General features: G+C 49.5%; 1 protein-coding gene across 1 annotated transcript in view; it reads left to right on the top strand.

Moving 5' to 3' along the window:
* Nucleotides 1–26,558, top strand: part of LOC109886951 (papilin-like) — a 94,325-nt gene that overhangs the window by 40,488 nt on the left and 27,279 nt on the right. Inside the window, 9 exon segments of the mRNA XM_031828099.1 lie at nucleotides 4,066–4,146; nucleotides 4,740–4,912; nucleotides 6,820–6,943; nucleotides 7,840–7,966; nucleotides 16,046–16,250; nucleotides 19,833–20,009; nucleotides 20,574–20,724; nucleotides 20,997–21,065; nucleotides 26,030–26,219. Of these exon segments, the coding sequence (XP_031683959.1) occupies nucleotides 4,066–4,146; nucleotides 4,740–4,912; nucleotides 6,820–6,943; nucleotides 7,840–7,966; nucleotides 16,046–16,250; nucleotides 19,833–20,009; nucleotides 20,574–20,724; nucleotides 20,997–21,065; nucleotides 26,030–26,219 (1,297 nt within the window).

Here is a 26,558-nt window from a genome sequence, read left to right as displayed (position 1 = left end):
TGTGTCTGTATGCTAGTGCTTCCCCATGCTAGTGTGTCTGTATGCTAGTGCTTCCCCATGCTAGTGTGTCTGTATGCTAGTGTCTGTATGCTAGTGTGTCTGTATGCTAGTGTGTCTGTATGCTAGTGTGTCTGTGTGCTAGTGTGTCTGTATGCTAGTGCTTCCCCATGCTAGTGTGTCTGTATGCTAGTGCTTCCCCATGCTAGTGTGTCTGTATGCTAGTGCTTCCCCATGCTAGTGTGTCTGTATGCTAGTGCTTCCCCATGCTAGTGTGTCTGTATGCTAGTGTGTCTGTATGCTAGTGTGTCTGTATGCTAGTGTGTCTGTATGCTAGTGCTTCCCCATGCTAGTGTGTCTGTATGCTAGTGTGTCTGTATGCTAGTGTGTCTGTATGCTAGTGTGTCTGTATGCTAGTGTGTCTGTATGCTAGTGTGTCTGTATGCTAGTGTGTCCATGTATGCTAGTGTGTCCATGTATGCTAGTGTGTCTGTATGCTAGTGTCGATGTATGCTAGTGCTTCCCCATGCTAGTGTGTCTGTATGCTAGTGCTTCCCATGCTAGTGTGTCTGTATGCTAGTGTGTCTGTATGCTAGTGTGTCTGTATGCTAGTCTGTCTGTATGCTAGTGTGTCTGTATGCTAGTGTGTCTGTATGCTAGTGTGTCTGTATGCTAGTGTGTCTGTATGCTAGTGCTTCCCATGCTAGTGTGTCTGTATGCTAGTGCTTCCCCATGCTAGTGTGTCTGTATGCTAGTGTGTCTGTATGCTAGTGTGTCTGTATGCTAGTGTGTCTGTATGCTAGTGTGTCTGTATGCTAGTGCTTCCCCATGCTAGTGTGTCTGTATGCTAGTGCTTCCCCATGCTAGTGCCTAGTGTGTTCTGTATGCTAGTGCTTCCCCATGCTAGTGTGTCTGTATGCTAGTGCTTCCCCATGCTAGTGTGTCTGTATGCTAGTGCTTCCCCATGCTAGTGTGTCTGTATGCTAGTGCTTCCCCATGCTAGTGTGTCTGTATGCTAGTGTGTCTGTATCTAGTGTGTCTGTATGCTAGTGTGTCTGTATGCTAGTGTGTCTGTATGCTAGTGTGTCTGTATGCTAGTGCTTCCCCATGCTAGTGTGTCTGTATGCTAGTGCTTCCCATGCTAGTGTGTCTGTGTGCTAGTGCTTCCCCATGCTAGTGTGTCTGTATGCTAGTGCTTCCCCATGCTAGTGTGTCTGTATGCTAGTGTGTCTGTATGCTAGTGTGTCTGTATGCTAGTGCTTCCCCATGCTAGTGTGTCTGTATGCTAGTGTGTCTGTATGCTAGTGTGTCTGTATGCTAGTGTGTCTGTATGCTAGTGTGTCTGTATGCTAGTGTGTCTGTATGCTAGTGCTTCCCCATGCTAGTGTGTCTGTAATGCTAGTGCTTCCCCATGGTGCAGCTGTGGGCTCTACAAAGTTCATGCTGTGGTATTGGCAGACCAATAGAATGCCTCCACAGGGCTCCGGCGTCTTCTAGCGATAGTTTGTCACAAAAGTTTTAGTGTCAACAACGGTAGTAACTCTGGTTGTCCACTGATGTGTTCTGTCCCCCCTTTGTGTCCCTTCTCTCCCAGGGTATAACCAGGTGTCCCTTCTCTCCCAGGGTATAACCAGGTGTCCCTTCTCTCCCAGGGTATAACCAGGTGTCCCTTCTCTCCCAGGGTATAACCAGGTGTCCCTTCTCTCCCAGGCTATAACCAGCTGTTCTCTCTCCTGTTCTCCTCCCTCCCAGACTATAACCAGCTGTTCTCTCTCCTGTTCTCCTCCCTCCCAGACTATAACCAGCTGTTCTCTCTCCTGTTCTCCTCCCTCCCAGACTATAACCAGCTGTTCTATCTCTCCTGTTCTCCTCCCTCCCAGGCTATAACCAGCTGTTCTATCTCTCCTGTTCGCCTCCCTCCCAGACTATAACCAGCTGTTTATTCTCTCCTGTTCTCCTCCCTCCCAGGGTATAACCAGCTGTTCTATCTGTCCTGTTCTCCTCCCTCCCAGACTATAACCAGCTGTTCTATCTGTCCTGTTCTCCTCCCTCCCAGACTATAACCAGCTGTTCTATCTGTCCTGTTCTCCTCCCTCCCAGACTATAACCAGCTGTTCTATCTCTCCTGTTCTCCTCCCTCCCAGGGTATAACCAGCTGTTCTATCTGTCCTGTTCTCCTCCCTCCCAGGGTATAACCAGCTGTTCTATCTGTCCTGTTCTCCTCCCTCCCAGACTATAACCAGCTGTTCTATCTCTCCTGTTCTCCTCCCTCCCAGGGTATAACCAGCTGTTCTATCTGTCCTGTTCTCCTCCCTCCCAGACTATAACCAGCTGTTCTATCTCTCCTGTTCTCCTCCCTCCCAGACTATAACCAGCTGTTCTATCTCTCCTGTTCTCCTCCCTCCCAGGCTATAACCAGCTGTTCTATCTCTCCTGTTCTCCTCCCTCCCAGACTATAACCAGCTGTTCTATCTGTCCTGTTCTCCTCCCTCCCAGACTATAACCAGCTGTTCTATCTCTCCTGTTCTCCTCCCTCCCAGACTATAACCAGCTGTTCTCTCTCCTGTTCTCCTCCCTCCCAGACTATAACCAGCTGTTCTATCTCTCCTGTTCTCCTCCCTCCCAGACTATAACCAGCTGTTCTATCTCTCCTGTTCTCCTCCCTCCGAGACTATAACCAGCTGTTCTATCTCTCCTGTTCTCCTCCCTCCCAGACTATAACCAGCTGTTCTCTCTCTCCTGTTCTCCTCCCTCCCAGGCTATAACCAGCTGTTCTCTCTCTCCTGTTCTCCTCCCTCCCAGGCTATAACCAGCTGTTCTATCTCTCCTGTTCTCCTCCCTCCCAGACTATAACCAGCTGTTCTCTCTCCTGTTCTCCTCCCTCCCAGACTATAACCAGCTGTTCTATCTCTCCTGTTCTCCTCCCTCCCAGACTATAACCAGCTGTTCTATCTCTCCTGTTCTCCTCCCTCCCAGACTATAACCAGCTGTTCTATCTCTCCTGTTCTCCTCCCTCCCAGGCTATAACCAGCTGTTCTATCTCTCCTGTTCTCCTCCCTCCCAGACTATAACCAGCTGTTCTATCTGTCCTGTTCTCCTCCCTCCCAGACTATAACCAGCTGTTCTATCTCTCCTGTTCTCCTCCCTCCCAGACTATAACCAGCTGTTCTCTCTCCTGTTCTCCTCCCTCCCAGACTATAACCAGCTGTTCTATCTCTCCTGTTCTCCTCCCTCCCAGACTATAACCAGCTGTTCTCTCTCCTGTTCTCCTCCCTCCCAGACTATAACCAGCTGTTCTATCTCTCCTGTTCTCCTCCCTCCCAGACTATAACCAGCTGTTCTATCTCTCCTGTTCTCCTCCCTCCCAGACTATAACCAGCTGTTCTATCTCTCCTGTTCTCCTCCCTCCCAGACTATAACCAGCTGTTCTATCTCTCCTGTTCTCCTCCCTCCCAGGCTATAACCAGCTGTTCTCTCTCCTGTTCTCCTCCCTCCCAGGCTATAACCAGCTGTTCTATCTCTCCTGTTCTCCTCCCTCCCAGACTATAACCAGCTGTTCTATCTCTCCTGTTCTCCTCCCTCCCAGACTATAACCAGCTGTTCTATCTCTCCTGTTCTCCTCCCTCCCAGACTATAACCAGCTGTTCTATCTCTCCTGTTCTCCTCCCTCCCAGACTATAACCAGCTGTTCTATCTCTCCTGTTCTCCTCCCTCCCAGACTATAACCAGCTGTTCTATCTCTCCTGTTCTCCTCCCTCCCAGGCTATAACCAGCTGTTCTATCTCTCCTGTTCTCCTCCCTCCCAGACTATAACCAGCTGTTCTATCTGTCCTGTTCTCCTCCCTCCCAGACTATAACCAGCTGTTCTATCTCTCCTGTTCTCCTCCCTCCCAGACTATAACCAGCTGTTCTATCTCTCCTGTTCTCCTCCCTCCCAGACTATAACCAGCTGTTCTATCTCTCCTGTTCTCCTCCCTCCCAGACTATAACCAGCTGTTCTATCTCTCCTGTTCTCCTCCCTCCCAGACTATAACCAGCTGTTCTCTCTCCTGTTCTCCTCCCTCCCAGGGTATAACCAGCTGTTTATCATCCCTGTGGGAGCCACCTCCATCCGCATCGGAGAGACTGTTGCCACTCGTAACTACCTGGGTGAGGACTTCATTCCTTGGACAACTGGATGGTTAATGGTTAATGGTTAGGCTAGACAGACGATATAGCTATCAGCTGTCCTGTACATTAAATGTCATTAAGATCAGTGAGGCGGCATTTAAGATCAAGAGTTCAATCTTATCATGACAACATGAGTATGTAGAGGAGAACTCTATTTAATGACTGCGACTGTAACCAAGGTTACTGTGTACGAGGAGAACTCTATTTAATGACTGTGACTGTAACCAAGGTTACTGTGTACGAGGAGAACTCTATTTAATGACTGTGTCTGTAATCAAGGCTACTGTGTCTGTAACCAAGGCTACTGTGTCTGTAACCAAGGCTACTGTGTCTGTAACCAAGGCTACTGTGTCTGTAACCAAGGCTACTGTGTCTGTAACCAAGGCTACTGTGTCTGTAACCAAGGCTACTGTGTCTGTAACCAAGGCTACTGTGACTGTAACCAAGGCTACTGTGACTGTAACCAAGGCTACTGTGACTGTAACCAAGGCTACTGTGACTGTAACCAAGGCTACTGTGTCTGTAACCAAGGCTACTGTGTCTGTAACCAAGGCTACTGTGTCTACCACCAGCCGTTAAGAACCTGCGTGGTGAGTACTACCTGAACGGCCACTGGGTGATTGAGTTCTCCAGGGCTACTCCAGTAGCAGGCACCATGCTATACTACCAGAGAGGGGCGGAGGGAGAGATGACTCCTGAGACCATCATCGGTCGCGGACCCACCACCGAGCCGCTGGTTATAGAGGTCAGAGACACCTGGTCCAGCGTCCAAAACGACACCCTATTCCCTATTTAGTGCGCACTATGTACAGAATAGGGTGCCCGATTTAGATTCAGGTTCAAAACTTTATTGTCCCATTCTTGTGGAATGGGAAATGTGTCTTTGGGTTTTACATGCATGTGGCTCACACATAGCAACTAGACAGACAGACACGCACGCACACACACACACACGCACACACACACACACGGCGCAACATGATAAATCAATAGAGATGAACACATCAGCTGTTATCGACCTGAAACATTTGTGTTTATGTTTCTGAAGTACATTTACATTTGTGCAAGTAAAATATAAAAAAATTAACGTTATCTGGTACTACACTCTTAGAAGAAAAGGTTCTGTCCTCATAGCAGAACCCTTTGAAGAACCCTTTTTGGTTCCAGGTAGAACCCTTCCCACAGAGGATTCTACATGGAACCAAAAGGGTTTTCCTATGGAGAAAGTTGAAGAAACATTTACGAACCCTTTTTTACAAGTGTGTATAATCCTTGGTAGTAAGGGTGAACTTCCACTACACATACCATTGTTGAAACAGACTCCCAGATGTGTATTCTGTTTGTGCTGTCTTGCTAACAACGACCATAGGAGTTGGCAAGACAGCTCCAACAGATTTGGGAACAGACTCCCAACTGCACTATATATACAAAAGTATGTGGACACCCCTTCAAATGAGTGTATTCGGCTAATTCAGTCACACCCGTTGCTGACACACAGCCATGCAATCTCCATGGACAAACATTGGCAGTAGAATGGCCTTACTGAAGAGCTCAGTGACTTTCAACGTGGCACCGTCATAGGATCGTTACACGTCAGTATGTCAAATTTCTAGCCCTGCTAGAGCTGCCCCGGTCAACTATAAGTGGTGTTATTGTGAAGTGGGAACGTCTAGGAGCAACAACGGCTCAGCCGCGAAGTGGTAGGCCACACAAGCTCACAGAACGGAACCACCGAGGTCTGAAGCACGTAGCTTGTAAAAACCGTGTGTCCTTGGTTGCAACACTCACTACTGAGTTCCAAACTGCCTCTGGAAGCAACATCAGCACAAGAACTGTTTGTCGGGAGCTTCATGAAATGGGTTTCCATGGCCGAGCAGCTGCATACAAGCCTAAGATGTCTGTCGGGAACTTCATGGGTTTCTATGAAGCAGTGGAATCACGTTCTCTGGAATGATGAATCACGCTTCACCATCTGGCAGTCCGACTGACAAATCTTGGTTTGGCAGATGCCAGGAGAACACTACCTGCCCCAATGCATAGTGCCAACTGTAAAGTTTGGTGGAGGAGGAATAATGGTCTGGGGCTGTTTTTCATGGTTCGGTCCCCTTAGTTTCAGTGAAGGGAAATCTTAAATCTTAACGCTACAGCATACCATGACATTCTAGACGATTCTGTGCTTCCAACTTTGTGGTAACAGTTTGGGGAAGGCCCTTTGCTGTTTCAGCATGACAATGCCCCTGTGCACAAAGCGAGATCCATACAGAAATGGTTTGTCAAAATCGGTGTGGAAGAACTTGACTAGCCTGCACAGAGCCCTGACCTCAACCCCATCGAACACCTTTGGGATGAATTGGAACACCGACTGCGAGTCAGGCCTAAATCGCACAACATCAGCGCCTGACCTCACTAATACTCTTGTGGCTGAATGGAAGCAAGTCCCCCACAGCAATGTTCCAACATCTAGTGGAAAGTCTTCCCAGAAGAGTGGAGGCTGTTATAGCAGTAAAGGGGGGCCCAACTCCATATTAATGGCCGTGATTATGGAAAGAGATGTATGATGATCAGTATCAGTAACGCTAATCTTCCATCAAATATACCAGTGTTGATACAGATCCCCAGATGATCAAACCTTTCCTTCTGCCCCCCCCCCAGTTGATCAGCCAGGAACATAACCAGGGAGTAGAGTACGAGTACTACCTCCCTAACGGTCACTCCAGAGAGGGTCACTACTGGAGCTTCGGCTCCTGGGCTGCCTGCAGCAGAGAGTGTGGCTCAGGTACGTGTCCCTCCTTACTCTAGTCTGTCACTGGGTCAGGTACTTGTCCCTCCTTACTCTAGTCTGTCACTGGGTCAGGTACTTGTCCCTCCTTACTCTAGTCTGTCACTGGGTCAGGTACGTGTCCCTCCTTACTCTAGTCTGTCACTGGGTCAGGTACGTGTCCCTCCTTACTCTAGTCTGTCACTGGGTCAGGTACGTGTCCCTCCTTACTCTAGTCTGTCACTGGGTCAGGTACGTGTCCCTCCTTACTCTAGTCTGTCACTGGGTCAGGTACGTGTCCCTCCTTACTCTAGTCTGTCACTGGGTCAGGTACGTGTCCCTCCTTATTCTAGTCTGTCACTGGGTCAGGTACGTGTCCCTCCTTACTCTAGTCTGTCACTGGGTCAGGTACGTGTCCCTCCTTACTCTAGTCTGTCACTGGCTCAGGTACGTGTCCCTCCTTACTCTAGTCTGTCACTGGGTCTTTATTTACGTCATGTTCTTCCTCGCTTTGACTTGTACATACTCATCTCATGTTCTTGTTCTTGTTCTTCATGTTCTTGTTCCTCTTGTTCTTCTTGTTCTTGTTCCTCTTGTTCTTCTTCTTGTTCTTCTTGTTCTTGTTCCTCTTGTTCTTCTTGTTCTTGTTCCTCTTGTTCTTGTTCCTCTTGTTCTTGTTCCTCTTGTTCTTCTTCTTGTTCTTCTTCTTCTTCTTGTTCTTCTTGTTCTTGTTCCTCTTGTTCTTCTTCTTGTTGTTCTTGTTCTTGTTCTTCATGTTCTTGTTTTTCTTCTTGCTCTTCTTGTTCCACTCAACAATAGTTAATGCTGTTTGTTTTTGACCAAAGTATCCTTGGACACAGTTAATCTTTTTCCATCCCTGCTGGACTGATTCCTCATCCTGCTCCCTCCACCAGGGTACCAGTCTCGTCTGGTGTTCTGTGCCATCGATAACGAGGCCTACCCAGACTACCTGTGCTCCGCCTTGCCACGCCCCCTCACCAACCGCACCTGCAACACTCAGCAGTGTCCTCAGACTCAGAGGTGAGTCAGCCACTTCCTACAAGGCTCTACATTTCACAATAACTCCTTTTGGGAAATGAACAAGACGCTGTTCAAGGAAGTGATGTCAGTTTATAGTCATGCACGTCAAAGTAAGTCTGATAGCAACGTGGATTATATTTTCTTAGACAGAAGTCAGTCAGTCGCCTTTTGCGTCCTAGCTCAGAGATGAATGCCCTGATTTCCACGTCCAGTATGGTGGAATGTGCTGTACTTTGAGACAGACCCCAGTCACTGTGTGCTAAACAGACTGAACCTATCAAGGCCACTGTGATGAAGAAGACTGTAAGTAGGGGTAGAGAAGCTGACATGGTGTAGCACTGTGATAACACAATCAGTCATAATAAGGTAAGGTTGATTCACGAAGCGTCTCAGAGTCAGTGTTGCCTTTTAGATCATAATGAATAAGATGATATGGACAGATCCTAGATCAGCGCTTCTACTTTGAGACGCTTAATGGATATGGGCCCAGATCTTTCACAAAGTTCACACGGGTTCTTCGGAAATCCTAGTCGGTGGAGTCCCTCCCTGCTCCCTCCTCCTACCTGACTCCTTCCTTCTACCTGAATCCCTGCTCCCTCCCCCTACCTGACTCCCTGCTCCCTCCTCCTACCTGACTCCCTGCTCTCTCCTCCTACCTGACTCCCTCCTCCCTCCTCCTACCTAACACCCTCCTCCTACCTGACTCCATCAACCTACCTGACTCCCTCCTTCTACCTGACTCCCTGCTCCCTCCTCCTACCTGACTCCCTGCTCTCTCCTCCTACCTGAGTCCCTCCTCCCTACTCCTACCTGACTCCATCATCCTACCTGATTCCCTCCTTCTACCTGACTCCCTGCTCCCTCCTCCTACCTGACTCCCTTCTCCTACCTGACTCCCTCCTCCTACCTGACTCCCTCCTCCTACCTGACTCCCTCCTTCTACCTGACTCCCTCCTCCTACCTGACTCCCTCCTCCTACCTGACTCCATCCTCCTACCTGACTCCCCCTCCTACCTGACTCCCTTCTCCTACCTGACTCCCTCCTCCTACCTGACTCCCTCCTCCTACCTGACTCCCTCCTCCTACCTGACACCCTCCTTCTACCTGACTCCCTCCTCCTACCTGACTCCCTCCTCCTACCTGACTCCATCCTCCTACCTGACTCCCCCTCCTACCTGATTCCATCCTCCTACCTGACTCCCCATCCTACCTGACTCCCTCCTCCTACCTGATTCCATCCTCCTACCTGACTCCCTCTCCTACCTGACTCCCTCCTCCTACCTGACTCCATCCTCCTACCTGACTCCCTCCTCCTACCTGATTCCATCCTCCTACCTGACTCCCCCTCCTACCTGACTCCCTGCTCCCTCCTTCTACCTGACTCCACCCTCCTACCTGACTCCCTCCTCCTACCTGATTCCATCCTCCTACCTGACTCCCCCTTCTACCTGACTCCCTGCTCCCTCCTCCTACCTGACTCCCTCCTCCTACCTGACTCCCCCTCCTACCTGACTCCCCCTCCTACCTGATTCCATCCTCCTACCTGACTCCCCCTCCTACCTGACTCCATCCTCCTACCTGACTCCATCCTCCTACCTGACTCCATCCTCCTACCTGACTCCATCCTCCTACCTGATTCCATCCTCCGTCCGAAAACCTGGGAAATTTGGGAAAGTTTCTGGAATTTGCAATTATGTTGAGAATGGATGTAGCCTATCATTAGGAGAATAGTCCAGTGTAATAGAATGGATGTAGCCTATCATTAGGAGAATAGTCCAGTGTAATAGAATGGATGTAGCCTATCATTAGGAGAATAGTCCAGTGTAATCTTGTTAGTCTTGGTAACCTGTGTTCAGTAGGTTTGTGTGTCCATACAGGAGCTGTCTGGCTTGGCCATATAGATAGAAAGGGGGCCCATCCTTGTATCTGTGCCACAATGGCTTCAGTGACAGCATGGGCAGCGCTGAGCCCTCTTTCTCACTCTATGGTCTGGCTCCTCTCTCTGGTCTCCTCTCTCTCTGGTCTCCTCTCTCTCTCTGGTCTCCTCTCTCTGATCTCCTCTCTCCAGTCTCCTCTCTCTCTGGCTCCTCTCTCTGGTCTCCTCTCTCTCTGGTCTCCTCTCTGACCTCCTCTCTCTAGTCTCCTCTCTCCTCTCTCTCTGGACTTCTCTCTCTCTTGTCTCCCCTCTCTCCGGTCTCCCCTCTCTCTGGTCTCCTCTCTATGGTATCCTTACTCCTCTCTCTCTGGTCTCCTCTTTTTCTGGTCTCCTCTCTATGGTCTCCTCTCTCTGATCACCTCTCTCCTGTCTCTGGTCTCCTCTCTCTGGTCTCCTCTTGTCTGGTCTCCTCTAGCTTCTATCCGGTGTCTTCTCCCAGGTCTCCTCTCCTTTCTCTGGTCTCCTCTCTCTCTGGTCTCCTCTCTCCTCTCTCCTCTCTCTCCCTGGTCTCACTGTTGTGGGTAATGTTGTTGTTGTCCCTGTTGATAAAGGATGGCATACCTGTATCAGCCACATGTGTGGACGCCCTCTGAAAGCACCAGAACATATGTGTACAGGTAACACAGGGCCTACGGTGGCCCGCTGCTCCAAAAAGCTCTAGTTTAACATTTGACCTCAAACACAGGGGGGTTGTATACCAGAGATCAAGGACGTATCCAAAATTACACCCTATTCCCTATATAGTGCACTACTTTAGACCAGAGCCCTATATAGTGCCCTACTTTAGACCAGAGCCCTATATAGTGCGCTACTTTAGACAAGAGCCCTATGTAGTGCACTACTTTAGACCAGAGCCCTATATAGTGCACTACTCTAGACCAGGGCCCTATGGGCTCTTGTGCACTATCTAGGGAATAGGGTGCCGTTTGAAACCAAAACAGTTTATTTTAAGTTAATAGTTAAGTCTCTACACATCTAATACACATTTAGAGTATGGCACAACTCCCTGGGATGTGTTTGAGTTCAGTGTGAGTCTGTGTTCAGTGTTTAGTGTTGACGCCTGTTCTTCCATGTCGGGACCCAGAACAAAGGCAAGGGGCAACCATCCAGCTCAGAGATCCAAACTCTCTCTCTCTCTCTCTCTGTCTCTCTCTCTCTCTCTGTCTCTCTCTCTGTCTCTCTCTCTCTCTCTCTCTCTCTCTCTCTCTCTCTCTCTCTCTCTCTGTCTCTCTCTCTCTCTCTCTCTCTCTCTCTCTCTCTCTCTCTCTCTCTCTCTCTCTCTCTCTCTCTCTCTCTGTCTCTCTCTCTCTCTCTCTGTCTCTCTCTCTCTCTCTCTGTCTCTCTCTCTCTCTGTCTCTCTCTCTCCCTCTCTCTGTCTCTCTGTCTCTCTCTGTCTCTCTCTCTCTGTCTCTCTCTCTCTGTCTCTCTCTCCTCTCCTATCCATGGCTGCGTTCAGTACGTTTTTACATTCTGGAACGTTCAAGTGAACTGAACTCACCTCGGCTCTCCTCCCTTCCCTCGTCTCCTCCTACTTTTCATTCCTTCTATCCAGCTCTCCTCACTCACTCCTCTTCTCACCTCCTCCCTGCTTCCTCCCTTATCCTCCTCCTCCCTGCTTCCTCCCTTATCCACCCCCTCCCACCTTCTCCCTGCTTCCTCCCTTATCCTCCTCTTCTCACCTTCTTCCTGCTTCCTCCCTTATCCTCCTCTTCTCACCTTCTCCCTGCTTCCTCCCTTCTCCTCCTCCTCCCACCTTCTCCCTGCTTCCTCCCTTCTCCTCCTCCTCCCACCTCCTCCCTGCTTCCTCCCTTATCCTCCTCCCACCTCCTCCCTGCTTCCTCCCTTATCCTCCCCCTCCCACCTCCTCCCTGCTTCCTCTCCACTGAGAGAGAAAGTATTTGATGCTAGAATTGCATCAGAGGTCCCTTCCATGAACTACACCCCCTAACCCTTAACCCCTGACCACTGATCCCTAAGCTGGGTTGCTGTCTGTCTGTTAACATAGTTAAACTATTAGCATGTGCACTACATAGAATGGAGAGATTGGCAATGCATAACACGTAGTGTGCTAGTGTGGGACATCGTTGTAGTGTTGTTCTGTTACATCATTAAGACACTGGTGTTGTTCTGTTACATCATAAAGACACTAGTGTTGTTCTGTTACATCATTAAGACACTGGTGTTGTTCTGTTACATCATAAAGACACTGGTGTTGTTCTGTTACATCATTAAGACACTTGTTCTGTTACATCATTAAGACACTGGTGTTGTTCTGTTACATCATTAAGACACTGGTGTTGTTCTGTTTCATCATTAAGACACTGGTGTTGTTCTGTTACATCATTAAGACACTAGTGTTGTTCTGTTACATCATTAAGACACTGGTGTTGTTCTGTTACATCATTAAGACACTGGTGTTGTTCTGTTACATCATTAAGACACTGGTGTTGTTCTGTTACATCATTAAGACACTTGTTCTGTTACATCATTAAGACACTGGTGTTGTTCTGTTACATCATTAAGACACTGGTGTTGTTCTGTTTCATCATTAAGACACTGGTGTTGTTCTGTTACATCATTAAGACACTAGTGTTGTTCTGTTACATCATTAAGACACTGGTGTTGTTCTGTTACATCATTAAGACACTGGTGTTGTTCTGTTACATCATTAAGACACTGGTGTTGTTCTGTTACATCATTAAGACACTGGTGTTGTTCTGTTACATCATTAAGACACTGGTGTTGTTCTGTTACATCATTAAGACACTGGTATTGTTCTGTTACATCATAAAGACACCGGTGTTGTTCTGTTACATCATAAAGACACTGGTGTTGTTCTGTTACATCATTAAGACACTAGTGTTGTTCTGTTACATCATAAAGACACTGGTGTTGTTCTGTTACATCATAAAGACACTGGTGTTGTTCTGTTACATCATGAAGACACTGGTGTTGTTCTGTTACATCATTAAGACACTGGTGTTGTTCTGTTACATCATTAAGACACTTGTTCTGTTACATCATAAAGACACTGGTGTTGTTCTGTTACATCATTAAGACACTGGTGTTGTTCTGTTACATCATTAAGACACTGGTGTTGTTCTGTTACATCATAAAGACACTGGTGTTGTTCTGTTACATCATACAGACACTGGTGTTGTTCTGTTACATCATTAAGACACTGGTGTTGTTCTGTTACATCATTAAGACACTGGTGTTATTCTGTTACATCATTAAGACACTGGTGTTATTCTGTTACATCATAAAGACACTGGTGTTGTTCTGTTACATCATTAAGACACTTGTTCTGTTACATCATAAAGACACTGGTGTTGTTCTGTTACATCATAAAGACACTGGTGTTGTTCTGTTACATCATTAAGACACTAGTGTTGTTCTGTTACATCATTAAGACACTGGTGTTGTTCTGTAACATCATAAAGACACTAGTGTTGTTCTGTTACATCATTAAGACACTGGTGTTGTTCTGTTACATCATTAAGACACTTGTTCTGTTACATCATTAAGACACTGGTGTTGTTCTGTTACATCATTAAGACACTGGTGTTGTTCTGTTACATCATTAAGACACTGGTGTTGTTCTGTTTCATCATTAAGACACTGGTGTTGTTCTGTTACATCATTAAGACACTGGTGTTGTTCTGTTACATCATAAAGACACCTGTTAGAGTGGGCAGCAGCTACCTAGACAGTAGAGTGGGCAGCAGCTACGTAGACAGTAGAGTGGGCAGCAGCTACGTAGACAGTAGAGTGGGCAGCAGCTACGTAGACAGTAGAGTGGGCAGCAGCTACTTAGACAGTAGAGTGGGCAGCAGCTACGTAGACAGTAGAGTGGGCAGCAGCTACGTAGACAGTAGAGTGGGCAGCAGCTACGTAGACAGTAGAGTGAGCAGCAGCTACGTAGACAGTAGAGTGGGCAGCAGCTACGTAGACAGTAGAGTGGGCAGCAGCTACCTAGACAGTAGAGTGGGCAGCAGCTACTTAGACAGTAGAGTGGGCAGCAGCTACGTAGACAGTAGAGTGAGCAGCAGCTACGTAGACAGTAGAGTGGCAGCAGCTACCTAGACAGTAGAGTGGGCAGCAGCTACTTAGTCAGTAGAGTGGGCAGCAGCTACTTAGTCAGTAGAGTGGGCAGCAGCTACGTAGACAGTAGAGTGGGCAGCAGCTACGTAGACAGTAGAGTGGGCAGCAGCTACGTAGACAGTAGAGTGGGCAGCAGCTACGTAGACAGTAGAGTGGGCAGCAGCTACGTAGACAGTAGAGTGGGCAGCAGCTACGTAGACAGTAGAGTGGGCAGCAGCTACGTAGACAGTAGAGTGGGCAGCAGCTACGTAGACAGTAGAGTGGGCAGCAGCTACGTAGACAGTAGAGTGGGCAGCAGCTACGTAGACAGTAGAGTGGGCAGCAGCTACGTAGACAGTAGAGTGGGCAGCAGCTACGTAGACAGTAGAGTGGGCAGCAGCTATGTAGACAGTAGAGTGGGCAGCAGCTACGTAGACAGTAGAGTGGGCAGCAGCTACATATGCATTGGAGTGGGCAGTAGCTACGTAGACAGTAGAGTGGGCAGCAGCTACCTAGACAGTAGAGTGGGCAGCAGCTACGTAGACAGTAGAGTGGGCAGCAGCTATGTAGACAGTAGAGTGGGCAGCAGCTACGTAGACAGTAGAGTGGGCAGCAGCTACATATGCATTGGAGTGGGCAGTAGCTACGTAGACAGTAGAGTGGGCAGCAGCTACCTAGACAGTAGAGTGGGCAGCAGCTACGTAGACAGTAGATTGGGCAGCAGCTACTTAGACAGTAGAGTGGGAAGCAGCTACTTAGACAGTAGAGTGGGCAGCAGCTACCTAGACAGTAGAGTGGGCAGCAGCTACTTAGACAGTAGAGTGGGCAGCAGCTATGTAGACAGTAGAGTGGGCAGCAGCTACGTAGACAGTAGAGTGGGCAGCAGCTACATATGCATTGGAGTGGGCAGTAGCTACGTAGACAGTAGAGTGGGCAGCAGCTACCTAGACAGTAGAGTGGGCAGCAGCTACGTAGACAGTAGATTGGGCAGCAGCTACTTAGACAGTAGAGTGGGAAGCAGCTACTTAGACAGTAGAGTGGGCAGCAGCTACCTAGACAGTAGAGTGGGCAGCAGCTACTTAGACAGTAGAGTGGGCAGCAGCTACGTAGACAGTAGAGTGGGCAGCAGCTACGTAGACAGTAGAGTGGGCAGCAGCTACTTAGACAGTAGAGTGGGCAGCAGCTACTTAGACAGTAGAGTGGGCAGCAGCTACGTAGACAGTGGAGTGGGCAGCAGCTACGTAGACAGTAGAGTGGGCAGCAGCTACGTAGACAGTAGAGTGGGCAGCAGCTACGTAGACAGTAGAGTGGGCAGCAGCTACTTAGACAGTAGAGTGGGCAGCAGCTACTTAGACAGTAGAGTGGGCAGCAGCTACGTAGACAGTAGAGTGGGCAGCAGCTACGTAAACAGTAGAGTGGGCAGCAGCTACCTAGACAGTAGTGGGCATCAGCTAGGTAGACAGTGGAGTGGGCAGCAGCTACCTAGACAGTAGAGTGGGCAGCAGCTACATATGCATTGGAGTGGGCAGTAGCTACCTAGACAGTAGAGTGGGCAGCAGCTACGTAGACAGTAGAGTGGGCAGCAGCTAGGTAGACACTGAATCTCATGCAGCCACTCTGAATCTCATGCAGCCACTCTGAATCACTTGCAGCCACTCTGAATCACATGCAGCCACTCTGAATCTCATGCAGCGACTCTGAATCACATGCAACCACTCTGAATCTCATGCAGCCACTCTGAATCTCATGCAGCCACTCTGAATCTCATGCAGCCACTCTGAATCTCATGCAGCCACTCTGAATCTCATGCAGCCACTCTGAATCACATGCAACCACTCTGAATCACATGCAGCCACTCTGAATCACATGCAACCACTCTGAATCTCATGCAGCCACTCTGAATCACATGCAGCCACTCTGAATCACTTGCAGCCACTCTGAATCACATGCAGCCACTCTGAATCACCTGCAGTGACTCAGAATCACATGCAGCCACTCTGAATCACATGCAGCGACTCTGAATCAGTTATTGACTCCCGTCTCTCTGCTCCCCGTCTCAGCTGGTCGACAGGTGAATGGAACGTGTGCTCTGTATCGTGTGGCGGCGGCTCCCAGGTGCGCAGTGTGCAGTGTGTCTCCCATGATGCATCAGGGCCCCGTGTGGTGGAGGACGCTGTCTGTGCAGCCTACGCCCTCACCCCGCCCACCCTGCAGACCTGCAACATGCAGCGTTGTGTCTCCTGGAGGGCCTCTGTCTGGAGCGCGGTAGGTACTGCGGTCAGGAGAGGGAGAGGGGTAGAGAGGGAGAGGGGTAGACCAGAGCGTGGTAGGTACTGCGGTCAGGAGAGGGAGAGGGGTAGACCTGAGCGTGGTAGGTACTGCGGTCAGGAGAGGGAGAGGGGTAGACCTGAGCGCGGTAGGTACTGCAGTCAGGAGAGGGAGAGGGGTAGACCTGAGCGCGGTAGGTACTGCAGTCAGGAGAGGGAGAGGGGTAGACCTGAGTGTGGTAGGTACTGCAGTCAGGAGAGGGAGAGGGGTAGACCTGAGCGTGGTAGGTACTGCAGTCAGGAGAGGGAGAGGGGTAGGCCTGAGCGTGGTAGGTACTGCGGTCAGGAGAGGGAGAAGGGTAGACCTGAGCGTGGTAGGTACTGAAGTCAGGAGAGGGGTAGACCTGAGCGTGGTAGGTACTGCAGTCAGGAGAGGGAGAGGGGTAGACCTGAGCGTGGTAGGTACTGCAGTCAGGAGAGGGAGAGGGGTAGACCTGAGCGTGGTAGGTACTGCAGTCAGGAGAGGGAGAGGGGTAGACCTGAGCGCGGTAGGTATTGCAGTCAGGAGAGGGAGAGGGGTAGACCTGAGCGTGGTAGGTACTGCAGTCAGGAGAGGGAGAGGGGTAGACCTGAGCGTGGTAGGTACTGCAGTCAGGAGAGGGAGAGGGGTAGACCTGAGCGCGGTAGGTACTGCAGTCAGGAGAGGGAGAGGGTAGACCTGAGTGTGGTAGGTACTGCAGTCAGGAGAGGGAGAGGGGTAGACCTGAGTGTGGTAGGTACTGCAGTCAGAATAGGGAGAGGGGTAGAGAGGGAGAGGGGTAGGCCTGAGGTACTAACTCTCCTTCCCCTTGGCCCTAATCCAGTGTGTTGGGGATCCCAAAGGGTGCACGGTGGAGTTTGTTTCCATAACACGACACAGCTGATTAGAAGAATCAAAGCTTGGTGATGAGGTGATTATTTGAGTCAGCTGTGTCGTGGTAAGGCATGAAAACATAAAACAAAACATGCACCCTTCAGGGTCCCCAGGACCGAGTTTGGGAAACGCTTCCCCACCGTTTGATGTTCTATAGAGGGTGGAAACTCCACCACGACCCTCGTGTGTCTCACGTCAGACGGCATCACTCCACCACGACCCTCGTGTGTCTCACGTCAGACGGCATCACTCCACCACGACCCTCGTGTGTCTCACGTCAGACGGCATCACTCCACCACGACCCTCGTGTGTCTCACGTCAGACGGTATAACTCCACCACGACCCTCGTGTGTCTCACGTCAGACGGTATCACTCCACCACGACCCTCGTGTGTCTCACGTCAGACGGCATCACTCCACCACGACCCTCGTGTGTCTCACGTCAGACGGCATCACTCCACCACGACCCTCGTGTGTCTCACGTCAGACGGTATAACTCCACCACGACCCTCGTGTGTCTCACGTCACACGGTATCACTCCACCACGACCCTCGTGTGTCTCACGTCAGACGGCATCACTCCACCACGACCCTCGTGTGTCTCACGTCAGACGGTATAACTCCACCACGACCCTCGTGTGTCTCACGTCACACGGTATCACTCCACCACGACCCTCGTGTGTCTCACGTCAGACGGTATAACTCCACCACGACCCTCGTGTGTCTCACGTCACACGGTATCACTCCCTCACGACCCTCGTGTGTCTCACGTCAGACGGCATCACACCACTACGACCCTCGTGTGTCTCACGTCAGACGGTATAACTCCACTACGACCCTCGTGTGTCTCACGTCAGACGGCATCACTCGACCCTTGTGTGTCTCACGTCAGACCGCATCACTCCACCACGACCCTCGTGTGTCTCACGTCAGACGGCATCACTCCACCACGACCCTCGTGTGTCTCACGTCAGACGGCATCACTCCACCACGACCCTCGTGTGTCTCACGTCAGACGGCATCACTCCACCACGACCCTCGTGTGTCTCACGTCAGACGGCATCACTCCATCACGACCCTCGTGTGTCTCACGTCAGACGGCATCACTCCACCACGACCCTCGTGTGTCTCACGTCAGACGGCATCACTCCACCACGACCCTCGTGTGTCTCACGTCAGACGGCATCACTCCACGACGACCCTCGTGTGTCTCACGTCAGAAGGCATCACTCCAACACGACCCTCGACCCTCGACCCCCCTAACGACCACGTGGAATTTAGATTTTTGCTGATCAGCATAACACTTGTTCCTATTTCTGAAAATCACTCCGCTCTCGGGCAGCTATGACGGCACTGGTTACTACGGAAAATCATGCTCGATCAGCGCATGCTAACCAGCTAGTAGCCTGGAACAAGGTTATTGGACTGGTCAAACGGTAGCTAGTTGGACAGCTTGTTGCTGAAGTTGTAAAGTGCCAAAGTTGTGGGACTGTTCTCAGAAATCAGCACGTATCTTGACTCTTTGACGGTTGGCACTGTGGAACATTTGGCCGATGCGATAACGTGAGATAATGCACTGCTTCATACCTACTGTTCAGATCTAGAAACAGGAAGAGGGTCTAGTTTTATTATTGGACTAGTGATCAATCCCACTGTGTGTTGTGTTCTCTGCAGTGTTCAGTTTAACTAGCTACATTGTGTTGTGTTCTCTGCAGTGCTCAGTTTAACTAGCTACATTGTGTTGTGTTCTGCAGTGCTCAGTTTAACTAGCTACATTGTATTGTGTTCTCTCCAGTGCTCAGTTTAACTAGCTACATTGTGTTGTGTTCTCTGCAGTGTTCAGTTTAACTAGCTACATTGTGTTGTGTTGTGTCCAGTTTAACTAGCTACATTGTGTTGTGTTGTGTCCAGTTTAACTAGCTGCATTGTGCTGTGTTCTCTGCAGTGCTCAGTTTAACTAGCTACATTGTGTTGTGTTCTCTGCAGTGCTCAGTTTAACTAGCTACATTGTGTTGTGTTGTGTCCAGTTTAACTAGCTACATTGTGTTGTGTTGTGTCCAGTTTAACTAGCTGCATTGTGTTGTGTTCTCTGCAGTGCTCAGTTTAACTAGCTACTTTGTATTGTGTTCTCTCCAGTGCTCAGTTTAACTAGCTACATTGTGTTGTGTTCTCTGCAGTGCTCAGTTTAACTAGCTACATTGTGTTGTGTTCTCTCCAGTGCTCAGTTTAACTAGCTACATTGTGTTGTGTTCTCTGCAGTGCTCAGTTTAACTAGCTACATTGTATTGTGTTCTCTGCAGTGCTCAGTTTAACTAGCTACATTGTATTGTGTTCTCTGCAGTGCTCAGTTTAACTAGCTACATTGTGTTGTGTTCTCTGCAGTGATCAGTTTAACTAGCTACATTGTATTGTGTTCTCTGCAGTGCTCAGTTTAACTAGCTACATTGTGTTGTGTTCTCTGCAGTGCTCAGTTTAACTAGCTACATTGTATTGTGTTCTCTGCAGTGCTCAGTTTAACTAGCTACATTGTGTTGTGTTCTCTGCAGTGCTCAGTTTAACTAGCTACATTGTGTTGTGTTCTCTCCAGTGTTCAGTTTTACTAGCTACATTGTGTTGTGTTGTCTCCAGTGTCCAGTTTAACTAGCTACATTGTGTTGTGTTGTCTCCAGTGTTCAGTGACATGTGGGACAGGGGATCAGTCCAGAGAGGTGATGTGTGTCGGTGCAGCATCAGTCCAGCTAGCAGACACCTCCTGCATCGCCTCACTCCGCCCTGTAGCCGCCCAGCCCTGCTCCATGCCCGCATGCCTACTGTCTGTCAGCTGGCATGTTGGAGACTGGGGACTGGTGAGTGGCACAGACTGACACACAAAGTCATTACACACACACACACACACACACACGCACACACACGCACACACACGCTATGCAATTAACACACACACACACACGCACACACACGCTATGCAATTAACACACACACACACACACACACACGCACACGCACACACTAATACAATTAACACTCTCCTCCTCTCCTCTCCTCTCCTCTCCTCTCCTCTCCTCTCCTCTCCTCTCCTCTCCTCTCCTCTCCTCTCCTCTCCTCTCCTCTCCTCCTCTCCTCCACTCCACCTTTCCACCTCTCCTCCTCCTCTCCTCCTCTCCTCTCCACCTCTCCTCCTCCTCTCCACCTCTCCACCACTCCTCCTCCTCTCCTCTCCTCTTCACCTCGTCTCCTCTCCTCCTCCTCTCTCCTCCTCCTCTCCTCCTCTCCACCTTTCCACCTCTCCTCCTCCTCTCCTCCTCCTCTCCACCTCTCCTCCTCTCCACCTCTCCACCTCTCCTCCTCCTCTCATCTCCTCTCCTCCTCTCTCCTCCTCCTCTCCACCTCTCCTCCTCTCTTGTCTCCAGTGCTCTAAGAGATGTGAGTCAGGTCTGCGTGAGCGCCAAGTGATGTGTTCTGACCGAGAGAGGAACCTGTACCCAGTGGAACGTTGTAACTCCGTCCCCAAACCCCTCACAGTGGAGACCTGCAACACACAGCCCTGCTACAGCCCACAGGGTGAGACGTGTGTGTGTGTGTGTGTGTGCGTGTGTGCGTGTGTGCGCTGATTGGTCGAAATAGACATGAATCTCAACCATATAATCTACATCTGTAATTCTGTGTCTCTTCTTATTGTCCAGGGGTCCCCAGTGTATATGTATGTATATAATCTGAACTATAGATATGAGTGTCTGTCTCTTCTTATTGTCCAGGGGTCCCCAGTGTATATGTATGTATATAATCTGAACTATAGATATGAGTGTCTGTCTCTTCTTCTTGTTGTTGTCCAGTTGTCCCCAGTATGCAGGATCCCAGAGGACAAGACCACACACAGCACGGCGTCCCAGATCACGCTACAGGTTTGTTCCTAACTCCAGGAGAGGAGATCTATCTGTCCAAGTGAACTTGAGTGTCCTTGACTTTCATACAGGTGCACAATATATACAAAAGTATGTGGACACCCATTCAAACTAGTGGATTCTGCTATTTCAGCCAAACCTGTTGCAGACTGGTGTGTAAAATCGAGAACACTGCCATGCGATCTCCAAAGACAAATATTTGCAGTAGAATGACCTTACTGAAGAGCTCAGTGACTTTCGAATGAAGGCACCGTCAAAGGATGTCACCTTTCCAACAAGTCAGTTCGTAAAAAAAATTCCCTGCTAGAGCTGCGGTCAACTACAAGTGCTGTTATTGTGAAGTGGAAACGTCTAGGAGCAACAACGGCTCAGCCGTGAAGTGGTAGGCCACACACGCTCACAGAACGGGACCGCCGAGTGCTGAAACACTTAGGGTGTAGAAATCGTCTGTTCTCGGTTGCAACACTCACTACTGAGTTCCAAACTGCCTCTGGAAGCAAAGTCAGCACAAGAGCTGTCTGTCGGGAACTTCATGAAATGGGTTTCCATGACCGAGCAGCTGCATACAAGCCTAAGATCACCATGCGCAATGCCAAGCGTCATCTGGAGCTCGCCGCTATTGGACTCTGGAGCAGTGGAATCGTGTTCTCTGGAGTGATGAATCACGCTTCACCATCTGGCAGTAAGACCGACAAATTTGGGTTTTGGCGGATGCCAGGAGAACGCTACCTGCCCCAATGCAGAATGCCAACTGTAAAGTTTAGTGGAGGAGGAATAATTGTCTGGGGCTGTTTTTCATAGTTCGGGCTAGGCCCCTTAGTTCTAGTGAAGGGAAATCTTAACGCTACAGCATACAATGACATTCTAGATGATTCTGTGCTTCCAACTTTCTGGCAACAGCCCCCCCCCCCGCACCCCCCTGTCCCTCTCCTCCAGCCCCCCACCCCCCTGTCCCTCTCCTCCAGCCCCCCACCCCCTGTCCCTCTCCTCCAGCCCCCCACCCCCCTGTACCTCTCCTCCAGCCCCCCCCCACCCCCCTGTCCCTCTCCTCCAGCCCCCCCCCCTGTCCCTCTCCTCCAGCCCCCCCCCCCCCCTGTCCCTCTCTTCCTCCAGCCCCCCACCCCCCTGTCCCTCTCCTCCAGCCCCCCCCACCCCCCTGTCCCTCTCCTCCAGCCCCCCCCACCCCCCTGTCCCTCTCCTCCAGTTCCCCCCACCCCCTGTCCCTCTCCTCCAGCCCCCCCCATCCTAATTATCCTGTTCTGATTGACATGTTTTCGGGGGTCCGTAGGATTGGGCAGTCTGATTAAAATATTTGGAGGCACTGGAGTGTGTGAGTGAGCGCTGGCCTGGACAGTGACTCTGTCTGTCCTGTTCTGCCTGAACTTGTGCGTGTTTGGTCTACCTGGTGGTGGTGCAGATGGGCAGGCTGGATGGAGCTGTGATGTCAGTCCTACTGCGGTGGATATCCTACTGTGGTGTATATCCTACTGCGGTGTATATCCTACTGTGGTGTATATCCTACTGCGGTATATATCCTAGTTCTACTGTGGTGTATATCCTACTGTGGTGTTTATCCTACTGCGGTATATATCCTAGTTCTACTGTGGTGTATATCCTACTGTGGTGTATATCCTAGTCCTACTGCGGTATATATCCTACTGTGGTGTATATCCTACTGTGGTGTATATCCCAGTTCTACTGTGGTGTATATCCTAGTTCTACTGTGGTGTACAGATTACTGCGGTGTATATCCTAGTTCTACTGTGGTGTATATCCTAGTTCTACTGTGGCGTATATCCTAGTCCTACTGTGGTGTATATCCTACTGCGGTGTATATCCTACTGTGGTGTATATCCTAGTTCTACTGCGGTGTGTATTCTACTGTGGTGTATATCCTACTGCAGTGTATATCCTACTGTGGTGTATATCCTAGTTCTACTGCGGTGTATATCCTACTGCGGTGTATATCCTACTGCGGTGTATATCCTAGTTCTACTGTGGTGTATATCCTAGTTTTACTGCGGTGTATATCCTTCTGTGGTGTATATCCTAGTTTTACTGCGGTGTATATCCTACTGTGGTGGATATCCTAGGTCTACTGTGGTGTATATCCTAGTTCTACTGTGGTGTATATCCTAGTTCTACTGTGGTGTATATCATAGTTCTACTGTGGTGTATATCCTAGTTCTACTGTGGTGTATATCCTACTGTGGTGTATATCATACTGTGGTGTATTATCTACTGCGGTGTATATCCTACTGCAGTGTATATCCTACTGTGGTGTATATCCTAGTTCTACTGCGGTGTATATCCTACTGCGGTGTATATCCTACTGCGGTGTATATCCTAGTTCTACTGTGGTGTATATCCTAGTTTTACTGCGGTGTATATCCTACTGTGGTGTATATCCTAGTTTTACTGCGGTGTATATCCTACTGTGGTGGATATCCTAGGTCTACTGTGGTGTATATCCTAGTTCTACTGTGGTGTATATCCTAGTTCTACTGTGGTGTATATCCTAGTTCTACTGTGGTGTATATCCTAGTTCTACTGTGGTGTATATCCTACTGTGGTGTATATCATACTGTGGTGTATTATCTACTGCGGTGTATATCCTAGTTCTACTATGGTGTATATCCTAGTGCTACTGCGGTGTATATCCTACTGCGGTGTATATCCTAGTACTACTGCAGTGTATATCCTACTGTGGTGTATATCCTAGTTCTACTATGGTGTATATCCTAGTTCTACTGCGGTGTATATCCTAGTTCTACTGTGGTGTATATCCTAGTTCTACTGTGGTGTATATCCTAGTTCTACTGTGGTGTATATCCTAGTGCTACTGCGGTGTATATCCTACAGCGGTGTATATCCTAGTACTACTGCGGTGTATATCCTACTGTGGTGCATATCCTAGTTCTACTGCGGTGTATATCCTACTGTGGTGGAGATCCTACTGCGGTGTATATCCTAGTTCTACTGTGGTGTATATCCTAGTGCTACTGCGGTGTATATCCTAGTACTACTGTGGTGTATATCCTACTGTGGTGTATATCCTACTGCGGTGTATATCCTAGGTCTACTGTGGTGTTTTTTCCTACTGCGGTGTATATCCTAGTACTACTGCGGTGTAGTGGTGTGTCTACAGTGCTGTGTAGTCTGGGTGGTGTCTACAGTGCTGTGTAGTCTGGGTGGTGTCTACAGTGCTGTGTAGTCTGGGTGGTGTGTCTACAGTGCTGTGTAGTCTGGGTGGTATCTACAGTGCTGTGTAGTCTGGGTGGTGTGTCTACAGTGCTGTGTAGTCTGGGTGGTGTATCTACAGTGCTGTGTAGTCTGGGTGGTGTATCTACAGTGCTGTGTAGTCTGGGTGGTGTGTCTACAGTGCTGTGTAGTCTGGGTGGTGTGTCTACAGTGCTGTGTAGTCTGGGTGGTGTGTCTACAGTGCTGTGTAGTCTGGGTGGTGTGTCTACAGTGCTGTGTAGTCTGGGTGGTGTGTCTACAGTGCTGTGTAGTCTGGGTGGTGTACCTACAGTGCTGTGTAGTCTACTTGGATCTATTGATGTCATTCATGTGGTGTTGTCAAGAGACAAGAGACAGACACTCAGGATAAACATCTTCTCTCTACCCTGGGTTGAGGTACAGAACCTCTCTCTCTACCCTGGGTTGAGGTACAGAACCTCTCTCTCTACCCTGGGTTGAGGTACAGAACCTCTCTCTACCCTGTGTTGAGGTACAGAACCTCTCTCTACCCTGTGTTGAGGTACAGAACCTCTCTCTACCCTGTGTTGAGGTACAGAACATCTCTCTACCCTGTGTTGAGGTACAGAACCTCTCTCTACCCCGTGTTGAGGTACAGAACCTCTCTCTACCCTGTGTTGAGGTACAGAACCTCTCTCTACCCTGTGTTGAGGTACAGAACCTCTCTCTACCCTGTGGTGAGGTACAGAACCTCTCTCTCTACCCTGTGTTGAGGTACATAACCTCTCTCTACCCTGTGGTGAGGTACAGCACCTCTCTCTCTACCCTGGGTTGAGGTACATAACCTCTCTCTACCCTGTGTTGAGGTACAGAACCTCTCTCTACCCTGGGTTGAGGTACAGAACCTCTCTCTACCCTGTGTTGAGGTACAGAACCTCTCTCTCTACCCTGGGTTGAGGTACAGAACCTCTCTCTCTACCCTGGGTTGAGGTACATAACGTCTCTCTACCCTGGGTTGAGGTACAGAACCTCTCTACCCTGTGTTGAGGTACATAACCTCTCTCTACCCTGGGTTGAGGTATAGAACCTGTCTCTACCCTGTGTTGAGTTACAGAACCTTTCTCTACCTTGGGTTGAGTTGTGTATGCAGAACCTCTTTCTACCCTGGGTTGAGATACAGAACCTCTCTCTACCCTGGGTTGAGGTACAGAACCTCTCTCTACCCTGTGTTGAGGTACAGAACGTCACTCTACCCTGTGTTGAGATACAGAACCTCTCTCTACCCTGGGTTGTGTATGCAGAACCTCTCTCTACCCTGGGTTGAGGTACAGAACCTCTCTCTACCCTGGGTTGAGGTACAAACCTTCTCTCTACCGTGTGTTGGGGGTACAGAACCTCTCTCTACCCTGGGTTGTGTATGCAGAACCTCTCTCTACCCTGTGTTGAGGTACAGAACCTCTCTCCACCCTGTGTTGAGATATAGAACCTCTCTCTACCCTGGGTTGAGTTACAGAACCTCTCTCTACCCTGGGTTGAGGTACAGAACCTTTCTCTACCCTGTGTTGAGTTACAGAACCTCTCTCTACCCTGGGTTGAGGTACAGAACTTTTCTCTACCCTGGATTGAGGTATAGAACCTCTCTCTACCCTGTGTTGAGGTACAGAACCTCTCTCACTACCCTGTGTTGAGGTACAGTACATCTCTCTACCGCAGAACTCTGTCTCTACCGTTGCCCCCTATGTAATTACTATGCTTGTCTCTCTCAGTCCTCAGACCAGACTCTGCTGACCACCAGACCAACACAGTGTACCATGGTCACAGCTCCGGGCCAGCCCAACACTGTAGCCGGTCCTACTACGGTTGCTGTCCAGATGGAGTGATGGCTGCTGGGGGAACAGGGGGTCTGGGCTGTCCACGGGGATCCAGCCCTGAGCAGGCTGTCTGTACCACCAACAGGTAGAACACACACACACACACACACACACACACACACACACACACACACACACACACACACACACACACACTGAGCTCCATCCTGCCTGTCTGTCTGCACCACCAGGGGCGAGCAGGGTTTACCATATAACTCTATAGGGTCAGAGGTCATAGACCTATTTTAAACATGTCCTATGGTCAGTTTGCAGCCTGGGCTGTTCTCGGGAACGATCCCTTGTTCAAACGTTCTCTTTCTCATTCCCTGACTGTCTGTCTGACTAAATCTCTCTCTCTCTCTCTCTCTCTCTCTCTCTCTCTCCTCTCTCTCTCTCTCTCTCTCTCCTCTCCTTTCTCTCTCTC

Source organism: Oncorhynchus kisutch, linkage group LG7, assembly GCF_002021735.2.
Source record: "Oncorhynchus kisutch isolate 150728-3 linkage group LG7, Okis_V2, whole genome shotgun sequence".
Classification (NCBI taxonomy): Eukaryota; Metazoa; Chordata; class Actinopteri; order Salmoniformes; family Salmonidae; genus Oncorhynchus; species Oncorhynchus kisutch.
The sequence above is the reverse complement of the archived record's forward strand: the minus strand, read 5'-3'. Positions and strand labels throughout refer to the sequence as shown.